The 11663-nt window shown below is 42.2% G+C and overlaps 1 protein-coding gene across 4 annotated transcripts in view; it reads left to right on the top strand.

Annotated features, from left to right (window-relative positions):
• The window catches only part of ncor1 (nuclear receptor corepressor 1), a 39357-nt gene that overhangs the window by 25463 nt on the left and 2231 nt on the right, over window positions 1-11663 (top strand). For all 4 annotated transcript variants that reach the window (XM_011611138.2, XM_029849045.1, XM_029849046.1 and 1 more), the window contains 20 exons: window positions 392-474; window positions 587-755; window positions 857-958; window positions 1046-1129; window positions 1203-1453; window positions 1555-1864; window positions 2935-3153; window positions 3325-3525; window positions 3953-4102; window positions 7079-7270; window positions 7414-7549; window positions 7694-8157; window positions 8243-8356; window positions 8623-8771; window positions 8866-9083; window positions 9166-9306; window positions 9619-9764; window positions 10961-11014; window positions 11092-11295; window positions 11396-11566. In XM_011611138.2, the coding sequence (XP_011609440.1) occupies window positions 392-474; window positions 587-755; window positions 857-958; window positions 1046-1129; window positions 1203-1453; window positions 1555-1864; window positions 2935-3153; window positions 3325-3525; window positions 3953-4102; window positions 7079-7270; window positions 7414-7549; window positions 7694-8157; window positions 8243-8356; window positions 8623-8771; window positions 8866-9083; window positions 9166-9306; window positions 9619-9764; window positions 10961-11014; window positions 11092-11295; window positions 11396-11566 (3558 nt within the window). The remainder of the gene's footprint in view (window positions 1-391; window positions 475-586; window positions 756-856; window positions 959-1045; window positions 1130-1202; window positions 1454-1554; window positions 1865-2934; window positions 3154-3324; window positions 3526-3952; window positions 4103-7078; window positions 7271-7413; window positions 7550-7693; window positions 8158-8242; window positions 8357-8622; window positions 8772-8865; window positions 9084-9165; window positions 9307-9618; window positions 9765-10960; window positions 11015-11091; window positions 11296-11395; window positions 11567-11663) is intronic.

An 11663-nucleotide genomic window follows, 5' to 3' on the forward strand; every position in this document is an offset into this window, starting at 1 on the left:
ACACTATTTTAAAGTGTGCATTATAGGTACAACTGTAATAAAATACAAAATACAGCTGTAGTGTTTAGGCCTTTTTGACATCGGTTTGGCGCTTTATGCCATAATTGTTGTTTATAACACTCCTACAACACTAAGCAGTTATTACCAAAATGTATTAAACATTTGTTTTAGGTGAGTGATCCTGTTAATGAAAAACTGATGTACCTTTAATATATGCTTTTCAACTGTCAGTAGAAATGAAACATTGATGCCAAAGATATGTTTTCATTACTAGTTTAGGAATGTTCATCTTTACATGTGAAACATTATCACTACCAAACATAATGGTCCAACTGCTAGCAACATTAAAAATTAACTTTACTGACCGTTTTTTTTTTTTTTTAAACTGTAGGAACAATTCCAGCCATACAGGATTGCAGAGGCAATCCAGCAAAGCTAGGCGAGGCCCTGACTTTCAGAGGATCAATTACTCAGGTAATTAGATTTTTTTAATGATTTGGGTTTCTTTTTAATTTGTGTAGAATGAATAAACTGAGACTGAATATTAAATTTAAATAAACATTTTCTTTTCGGTTTTATTTTACAGGGCACACCAGCTTTGGCCCAGTCAAGCATTGCTGCTGACCTCCTCAAAGGCACAATCACAAAACTTTCCACAGAGGACATGACCAGTCCAGACAAGAGCAGAGGAGAACAGATGGCTAAAGCTCACGTCATCTATGAAGGGAAGAGTGGTCACATCCTATCCTATGATGGTATGTTCTTTAAGTATATGGCATTTTAATTTGTTTCTGACTGTTTTTGTAGAAACATTGTATAACATCTTCATTTATTATGTGGTATATTCCTCCAAAAGCCATCAAGAATTCAAGAGAAAACACACTAAAACGCACCTATGAAATGATAGAAGGACCCATGAGCAGGGCACATTCTGGCAGAGAAGGAGCCCCATTTGAGGGTAATTGTTTCAGGCTTTCAAGAGTGTGAACCAAACTTTGGTTAAGTTCTTTTTTTAAGAGAGTGATAATGTTTGTATATCTTTTAGGGCTGATCAGCAGAGCGTTGCCCAGAGATGGTTTGCATGGAGATTCTCAAGAAAGACCCTTGATTACAGGGTCCATCATGCAAGGTAATGCACTTGCGTGCAGGAATTAAGGTGTCTAATGCTGACACAAATCTGAAATACTTTTATTCTTTTCTAGGCACACCTAGAACGACTGCAGAGAGCTATGAAGAAGCCTTAAAATATGGAAAACAGATAAAGCGTGAAAGCCCACCAATACGCTCCTTTGAAGGAGGTATTAGCAAGGGTAAACCCTATGAGGGGGTCAATACCATCAAAGAATTGGGACGCTCCATTCACGAGATCCCTCGACAGGATCCATCTGGTCAGGACCTACGCAAGACTCCTGAACTGTCAGATAGACGAGTCATGGAGAGCTCGCTGTCTCAGGTATAACGGTTTGAGCAGAGTTAGATTTAAAATTTACAGCACTTACTCAAATCTGATGCTATGTGATTGATAACTGCTGCTTTGTTTTTTTTAAATACCAGATTCACAGTCTCAGCCAGCCTACTATCAAGCACAATGTTAAGTCCCTAATCACTAGTCCAAATAAGCTCCCTCACAGCATGCCCCAGCTGGAGGCCATGGAGCGTGTCAAATATGAGGAGAATAAACCAGTACGCCATACCTCTGTGGTTAATTCCACCACTTCTGTCCTGCGCTCCACCCATCAAGAGGCTGGCAGAGCCCAGCACAGCCCAGGCATGTATGAGGACTCAAACTCTCGCAGGACACCTGTTAACTACAGCACCAATCCTGTGTCCAGAGGATCTCCCATGCTGGGACGTGCATCAGACGGTAATTTTCATAAGATCACTGAATTGAGGGTGTTAATTTGGATAAAAAACAATCATTATCAACAGTCATTACAGAGGTATAATGATTCAACAATAAGTATATTGATTGTTTAACAAATGAATGTAAAACTATCATGCTTAAATTCTTTATTTCTATATTTTCATTTATGTACCTCAAACCTGTTTTATAATTTCTGCACCATTCACAGCTTTCAAAGTTAGTACTGGTAGTATTTATGCCAGATGCATAATGTATACTTAAAGACAAACATTCTTTTATATCATGTACTCACACCTAGCTAAAGGGCAGTTTGGGTTTTAGGGCGCTTGTACCATATTTGGGCATGGCACAGAAGATCACACACGCACACAAGCATGGCTATAAATGGGCAATTTGGTCATTATATATGAACAATGCAAATCACTGCCTTATGTAGTCAGCAAAAGTGACCATTGATGAGGGCAGACTATCTTAAAAAAATGACAAAAAATAAAATAAAATCATTAATGCATGAAATGTGACTGGGCTGCTGCAACTGCATGTATACAATATCTTACTTAATGATGGATTTAAAGCATGTGTATGTCTTTTTGTCATGATGATCTAGGTGTTGGAGGCATCTGTTCTTTCTACAGTTTGCTAATGTAATGTGAATTGTTGACCAATGGTGGACAGGGAAGGGTAGTGTATCTTAGAACACAGTGGCAAAAACAAAGGATGTGAAGTGTATTTTTACTTTGTTTTAATATTCCTAATAACGCACGGTTATGTTTGCGAGTAATTTTTTTTAAGCAAGTATTGAGACATTCTGGTTTGAAGTAAAACTGCAAATACATGTTAGATTGAAAAAATACATTGTCCTGCATGCAGCAGGACAAAGGCAAAGCTCAGATATCACTAAGATTGGCTTCTTTTGTCAGTAATACATCTTATCTTTATTGTAAAATTAAATGACTACAGAGAATTTTACTCTTAGTTGTGTTCCATGCTTGGAAATACTAGTAAAATACTTTTTTTTTTTAAATCATTGGCTAATTAAATGGGTCGTATGTGTTTGTCGTCTCTAAAAGGCTCTTCAAAATCTTCAGCACACGAAAGGAAGAGTACCATGACCCCAACTCAGAGGGAAAGTGTCCCTGCCAAGTCACCTGTTTTAGGGGGCGACTCTGTTGCCTCTCATAGCCCCTTCGACCCCCACCACCGACCTGTTGTTTCTGGAGAAGTGTACCGAGCCCACTTATCTCCACACCTTGACCCTACGCTTGCCTACCACAGAGTCCTTGATCCTGGTACAGTGGTTAAATCTTGCATCATAATGACATTATTTAATGAAAACACACCATGTATAGGTAACATAAAATGGTCTCCCAGCTATTGATGTCACCAATTGCGATCACTATCTCTGCACCTTCTGTTAATATTCTGTTTTTCACCGTTGTTCTTCTTTTTCTCTGCTATAGCGTTCATGTTCCCCAGGCAGCCATCGCCCACAGGCTACCACAACACCTACCAACTATATACCATGGAGAACACGAGACAGACCATACTTAATGATTATATCACTTCCCAGCAGATGCAAGTCATTCCCCGACCTGACATGGCCCGTGGCTTGTCACCACGGGAACAGCCTGTCACTATCCCTTATGCACCTGGAGCTCGAGGTATGGCCTTTCGCCAGCTAAACCCCCTCCGTCTTAGGCAGGGAAGAGACTGCGGGTGGGAGGGGGCTGTATTATGCAGACTGTGTGCATGTGAAGTAGTCGCTACCTTTTCCAGACGCCCAGAAGCAAATGACCTAGTCAAATTCTGCTGATTTGCTCTTTAGACTGGGGCTGCAACTGATTCGGCTGCCTCTCAATTTCTTAATGGTCTGACGTCATTCAAATTTCCATTTGCTGAGTGGTTGCCTTTTACAAGTTGACCAGTATTCCACTGTATTTGCAGCCCTATTGCTTACTGATCAATCTGTATTTGGAAGCATTGACAGATGTAGGCAATGGGTTAAGTATATACGATGTTCATACATTCAAAAATTGATGAATCGGTTTTTGTTGTTCAACGTTGGCCCTTTGCTTCTGTCTGTAAAAGGGATTATTGATCTAGCCCAGATGCCTCCAACTATCCTGTTGCCTCACCCTGGGGGAACAGGTACTCCCACTTTGGAACGCATCGCCTACCTCCCTGGAGCTCAGCCCCCTTTCCCTCCTAGGGGTTTCAACCCAACCTCCATATCACCAGGTGAGGATCCCTCCTGACCCAACCCCCTCCCCTCTTTATCCCACACTTTCCCTGCCACAGACTTCGTGTGCCATTACACCTCTCTCAGTGCACCCCTGCTCTTGCACACGGTGTTAAAGGTCAGTTTTCTTCATCCAAGTGGAGCATTTCAACTTTCTTCTATAACAAAAGATTTTTTGCTGAATTATTTGCTAGCATGAGTTCTATGACTATAGACTGCACCTGATTAAAAGCTGCATAATCTAATTTTAGAGAGAAAATCAAGCACCTGTCTAGAAGCCGCATTGAAACATAGGTTGCGGGAGAATTCAGACGCAGACCAGCTTATTCTGCAGTTTGACTGCAGAAAGAGTCACTTTATTAAACACTGAACGGAAGACACATCAACGAAGGGAGGTCTTCAATCACACACATAACCTGGCTTATGGTGTGCAGGTGCAAACAGTAATTAAAACAGTAATTAAATACATCAACAACCAGAACTCAATAAATAGAACACTAACATTGAAAGTTGCAAAAGATAACATTTACAACGAACAAAAACAGGGGTAACACCAACCTGAACCCACAGACACACTGTTACAAAGCATGCTGGGAAATTCCCACACTGACCCTCCCCAACACGCTACACTACCTTTTCTTTTCAAACAGTGCCTGTGATGCGGCAGTAACACAGCAGCAATACGGCAGTAACACAGCACTAACAGGGCTGGTTAATAAAACATTCCGGTAAAAGTCACTCAGACGCGGCAGTAACATAACATAACAGCAACACAGTAGCACAGCACCAACAGGGCTGGTTAAAAAAAAACATACCTGTAAAAGTCACCGAGAGCTGTCTTCATCTTCCTCCTGTGTACTGAAACCATGGAAGTCTTCCTCCTCAGTGTCGGATTGGAATAGCGTCAGAAATCCTGCTTTTATTACCTCTGAAAGCTTTTTTCGTCTTTTTACATTGCTCTAGTTCTTCCCGCTGCCGTTTCCAGCATCTCACCATCGATTCATTTATGTTAAGTTTACGTGCAGCAGCTCTGTTTCCTTCTTTATCAGCCAGCTCGATTGCTTTTAACTTGAAAGCTGTGTCATATGCATTTCTTCTTGCATTTTCCATGATGAGGGTCTATTTATGCTAATTTTATTCATACAAAAAGCACGAAGTTACATTAAACTTCCTCGACACATATATTCCACCTGTCTCACTCTTACCTTTTCTGCTCGAGCGCCCCTAGCGGCTGATAGAAAAAAAACATAAATATGCCGCACCGTAGAATAAGCTGCAGTGTTTAAAGTGTAGGAAAAAAGTAGCGGCTTATAGTCCGGAAATTACGGTATATGTGTGTGTGCATGCATGCGTTTGTTCCCCGCACATTCCTGTAATTTAAACTATTTCTTATATCTGCTCTTTGAACACTCCTAGATTTTGCAACCACACGATTTTAACATTTAACTGAAATTTGTATACTTTGTCTGTTCCACATGACTTTTTGAATCACTGCAGTAATGCAGACAAACATCTTCAGCAATGCTTTCTTTAATGCCAATTAATGCAACTTTTATACGAATTTCTTGTATTTTAATCTAAGTTGCTTTTTCTTTTATTGAAAAATATTTTCCTCTCATTTCTTTGCAATAATTTTTAAAAAAAAAAGCACACTCGGAATAGTTATAAATAGGACAGTTGCAAGGCATGTTAGTTGCAAAAAGTAAAAATGATTGATAGACCAAATTGTCCAATTTTATCTTAAAACATTTTAGAAGAATTGCTTTGGTCAACATTGTATTTTTTTTTAACAGGTTTAAGTAAAAAAGATTACTTACCGTATTTTTCGCACCATAAGGCACACCAGATTGTAAGGCGCAGTCTCAATTACAGGGTTTATTTCTGTACTTAAGCCATGCATAAGGCGCACCGTATTATTTGGCGCATACTAGAACAAGGTAACAGAAGCAAAACAGTGAGTTTGGTTGAACATTATTCCACTATGTATTTAAAAATACACACACTATTTTTTGATCAATCTTTTGTCACAAATCCATCAAAGTCCTCATCTTCTGTTTCTGAATTGAACAGCTGGGTAATTTTGCCATCAAACATGCCGGGTTCCCTCTCGTCGTTGTTGTAGTCAGTCTCGTTGTCGGGTGGCTGTTCAGCAATGATGCTGGCTTTTGCGAAAGCTCAGACAACAGTCAAAACAGATACCTTAGCCCAGGCACCCACAATCCATCCACAAATGGTGGCGTAACTCCCCCACTGCTGCCTCCTAGTCTTATTAAAGGTGTGTTTGCCGTCTGAACGCCCTGTTTACACCAATGTCCAACAGTTGGAGTTCTTTTATTAATCCTCCCGGAATTATGGCAAGCTCCGAATTCATGTGCTTCACTTAGTTTTTCACAGTAGTAGTGATATGAGCACATGGAATCGCAGATCAACATAGAAACAGTGATTCGTGGAAAAAAACATCAGGTCTCTTTACATACACCTCTCTTAGCCACTCTCTCATTTTCTTCTCGTCCATCCAGCCATAACGATGACTCCGGCTGGAAATTCTTCTTTTGGCAGCGTCTTCCTCTTAAAAATGACTATAGGTGGTAGTTTCTGGTCCGACATTCAATCAAGCAGGGTGCTTACTAAGCTAGCACAACATTTTTACAGATTTTGGAACTCATTGCACACAAGTTGCATTGGGTCAAAAGGCGCACTGTCTGTTTTTGAGAAAATTAAAGTCTTTTAAGTGTGCCTTATAGTGCGGAAAATACGGTACTAAAAGTACTAGAGTACCATTGCAAGTATATGTGTAGCTCAACCAGCTACATAGAGAAAACATTTACTTTCAGTTACTTAAAAGTGTCTTTCATGTTTCAGGATTTTGGTTCATCATAAAGACAATCTCACATTCCCGGCTGAAACCTCATGGAGATAACAGTGTGCAAAACCTGACCATGTCTGTTTTTGATGTGTATCGCTCTTGTTCTTAGGCCACCCAGCCCATCTTGCAGCTGCTGCTGCTGCCGCCAGCGAGAGGGAGAGGGAGCGTGAGAGGGAGCGTGACCGGGAACAGCAGGAGAAAGAGAGAGAAAGGGAGCAGCGAGAGAGGGAACGAGAACGGGAGAGAGAGCGGGAATTGCGAGAAAGAGAGCGGGAAAGAGCAAATGAATATATTCGTGGGGGTGAGGAATTGTTTTATAAATTTACAAAATTATTTAAGACACAAGCAGACAAATACATACATTTAGTGAAAAACCAGAGTATGTTCACAGGCTAGTGTATTTTAATGTTGATTTCAGTGCTCTGTGATTTTATTTCTTGTCAGGTGGGCCAGAACAGCCAGGTCGGCCTGTGAGTCGAGGTTATCTCCACTCTCCTTCCCCTTCACTAAGGACGCAGGACGTGGTGGTCCAGCAGCGACCTAGCATCTTCCAGGGCAAAAGTGTCATCACCTCTCTAATGTATGCCTTTGTCTGTGTTTCTAGTCATGTTCAATTTTTATGTTTCTCGTGAGCAGTGACTGCTCTAGACATCCAGCTCACATCAAAATCTTGTCTTGTGATTGAAGATGTGGTTGATGATTTTATCACTTTATTGCCTCTCAGGCCCAGTTCGGCAGCAGCTACCACTGCGGTCCAGAGTAGCTCTCGCTTCAGTACTGCAGCTGATGCCCTGGCTGCTCTTGTGGATGCAGCGGCCTCTGCCCCACAGATCGATGTAACAAAGGTGAAGGAGAACAAACACGAACGTGAAGATGATATGTCTGTCCGTCGAGCTGCCACTATCACAGAACACCAGCAACAAGAAACAGAAAGGAGATCTATGCAGTCACCTTATGGTGCAATGTCTCTGCCTGGGGGTAAACCCCATGCACCCCACGCTGAAGGCCCTGGGACCAAGGATAAGGCTCCTCAAACCTCAAAGTCTCGCATTGAGGAAGAGCTTCGGACCCGTGGAAAAACAACCATCACAGCAGCGAACTTCATTGATGTCATCATAACACGGCAAATTGCTTCAGATAAAGACTCACGGGACCGAGGCTCTCAGAGCTCTGACTCTTCTAGCAGCTGTGAGTGTGTTTAATACACATGATTAAGAGGTATTTCCTGTCAATTCAAATTTGAGTGAGCATGCAATTAATGTTTGTTCTGCAGTGCCATCAAATCGATATGATAACACTGGTGGAGGGGCAATTGAGGTGATCAGTCCTGCTGGTTCTCCAGTCCAGCCCCAACAGGAAAAACCAGACGAAGGGCAGCAGCAGATGGGTATGGGAGCATCAGTGCCAGATTTATGAAACAAGTGTAATATTCATCAAAGAGTTTTTTGATTTTTGCACACTGTACAATATTTTGCTGTGTAGCAGGTTTGACTATATCAGCTGAAAATAGTTGTGCTAGTTATGTGTCAACTTGAACAACTCCTCAAATCAGGCTCTAAAATTCTGAAATTTTACTTCCATTATTCTTGGTCCTGGCCATCCACCTTTACTCACCGATAAACAATTCTCTGTTCCTTTTAAATCTCCCACCAGCTGGCATGCGGGCCTATGATATGAGTTGTTACCGGCCATCAGGAGAGCCAGCACAGCCAACTACTCAGCAACCCCCTTTTTCTCAACCTGACAGCTACTCCCAGGTCCCCAAGACTCATCGGGTCATGACATTAGCAGACCATATTTCTGTAAGAAATGTTGAAAACATCTGAAAACAATGTTGCGCATCCTTCATTTACCATGATAACAAATGGGCTGATTTGGCATTTCCATTTCATACAGCATATTATAACCCAGGACTTTGCCCGAAATCAAGACCCCCCCCCAGTCCCTTCAACAGCTTCAGCCACATTCCAGACTACGATGCCACCAGCATCCACTTCAAGTCGAGTCAAATTGCCCAGCCGCTACAGTCCCGAGAACCAAGGCCAGGGCCCACAGCACCAAAGACCGTCAAGCAGAGTTTCTCCAGAGAATGCCCCTGAGAAGCCTAGACCCAGGTACATGAACCAGCCATTCAACTCAGAATGAGTTAAATGTTAGTTTTGGTCTAATCATTGTTTCTGTTTTCCTGCTGTCCAGACCAGGTAAATCTCCAGACCGTGGTGGTAGGGCAATGGAGAACTATGAACCCATCTCTCCACCACATAACTACCAAGTGATGGACAAGCAGGATCCTGGTGGGCCTGCATCACAGAGGAGAGAGGCTGAGTCAGAGATCCGGTATGAGGTCCACACAGTTTCAAGGTCAAAGGGGCATGCAACCCTGTTCTGTATTAGAATAAGGGCAACCAGATAAGAATATCAAATTGCTCTAGAATTTGACAGTCATGTTAAAAAGTATTCAGAAAATCCGACTTTGTTCATTAGTCCAAAGTTGATTTTGTCTCTATTAATTGTGAAATATTAATGAATAAAGAAAATATTAATGAATGATAGATAACTAGTTGATAGATACTGACTGAACCTTGGCTCAGAAGGTACCAGGTCCTTGAAGTTCTAACTCTTACACCGACTCTGTTTGTCTTTTTAAAGGACTGACTCGCGGTCTCCAGGAAGTGTCAGCTATTTGCCTTCCTTCTTCACAAAGCTTGAGAATACATCGCCAATGGTTAAATCCAAGAAGCAAGAGATCTTCCGTAAATTGAATTCAACTTCTGGTGTCAGTGATTCTGATGTTGGTAAGTATGTTACTTTTCATGGTATTTCTTTAGAGTACCATATACCGTATTTTCACGACTATAAGGCGCACCTAAAACACTGAGATTTTCTCAAAAATTGACGGTGCGCCTTATAATATGGTGCGCCTTGTGTGTGGACTGAGTTCTAAAATCTGCTGTGCACCTTTGGCGGGTGCACTACGGTAAATGCTCCGCCAATCGATTAGCGGCACACCTACGCGTAAGGATCCCCTAAAATGGCGCCGGTCAAGCGAGATGCGTATGAATGAGGCTTACTTTAAACTGCAGGCCATCGAATATGCGGCTGAAAATGGCAATCGAGCAATCTTAGTGTTTTCGCTTTATGAGGAGGCAGCATCTCTCCATACGCGCAAGGACAACTGTTGCGCAGCGGCTGCCCGCGGATTACCAGGAGAGGGTGGCCATCTTCCGCACCTACTGCCGCGACAAGATAACCGCGCCCAGCCATATCACCAACATGGATGAGATCCCTCTGACTTTTAACATCCCTTTGACCCACAAAGTGGAGAAAAAGGGACCGGCACGGTGGCGATACGCACAATGGGGCACGAGAAGTCATTGTTCACCGTGGTTCTCGGCTGCCACAGAAACGGACAGAGCGCTGGATGATGGAAGGCGAACACTCCTTCACAAAGACTATGAGGCAGCGGCGGGCAAGTTATGCCACCATATGCGGGTGGATTATAGACTCATGGGCCGTCTATGATACCGTCTTCATGTATTGGAAGAGCTTTCACAAAATCAATGCTGAACCGGAACCGGTCGGTGAGTCCGATTCAGATGATTAAGAAGAAGAATATGGGATATTGGACATTGAAATAGTGCAGCTGTTTAATTCAGATACAGAAGATGAAAACTTTGATGGTTTTGTGGCGGAAGAATGAATATTTTGTTCAATAAATGTGTCAAAACTCACTGTTTTACTTCCTTTGTCATTTTTTACTGTATGTTTCAGCATGCGCCTAATAATACGGTGCGTCTTATGTATGTTTTACGGTATATATATATTAGTTGACGGGAAGCATTCCATATACCGTTGACATATATATATACCCATGTTTAATATAGGATTTTATTGCCAGCAGACAGGCATCTAGGCAGTCGCTGGGAATTACAGTTTTTATTTTTTAACTCCTTAAAATTTCCTTTTGAAAAAGAATAAAATTTTCTTGCAGGAAATGCACAACCAGGCACGGAAATCTTCAATTTACCCGCTGTGACCAGCTCCAGTAAGTAGTAGTAAAAATTGCACAGTTGACAGTCTTCTAGAAGGTGCCATTTCTTTTTCTTCCTCAAAAATGTATAGGTGTCATTAACCCCCGGAATCAGTCCTTTAATGACCCAGCCAATAATTTAGGCCTAGAAGATATAATCCGCAAAGCCTTGATGGGCAACTTGGAGGAGAGACAGGAGGAGCACCAGGGAGGTGTTGGAGCTCAGTGTGCCACCAGTAACACCAGTGGCACTGGTGGTGATAGTTGCCAGGAGATGAACTCATCGCCAAGCATGGGTAGGCATTTATGCATATTCATAAAACAAACATACAGAACATATGATATTTTTAGTTGAACTTGTTACTGCGTATTCATTGTTTCTGCCTGACACTACAGGGAAACATAAACAGGGCAAAAGTAATAGTCGGAAGTCAAAGTCTCCTAACCTGGGTCAGGCCTATTCTGCAGGAGAGCGTCCCTCTTCAGTGTCCTCCGTCCACTCTGAGGGAGATTACCACAGACAAGCTCAAGCCCAGTGGAGCTGGGATGACAGGCCCTCATCCACAGGTGAGCTGTCCCCAGCTCTGTCAGAAATATCCCAGTGCACTCTTGATTGTCACTAAAGTTCTCTGTGTGCTCTCACCTCTGTTGTAACCAATGTCTC

Source organism: Takifugu rubripes, chromosome 15 (genome assembly GCF_901000725.2).
Source record: "Takifugu rubripes chromosome 15, fTakRub1.2, whole genome shotgun sequence".
Lineage (NCBI taxonomy): Eukaryota > Metazoa > Chordata > Actinopteri > Tetraodontiformes > Tetraodontidae > Takifugu > Takifugu rubripes.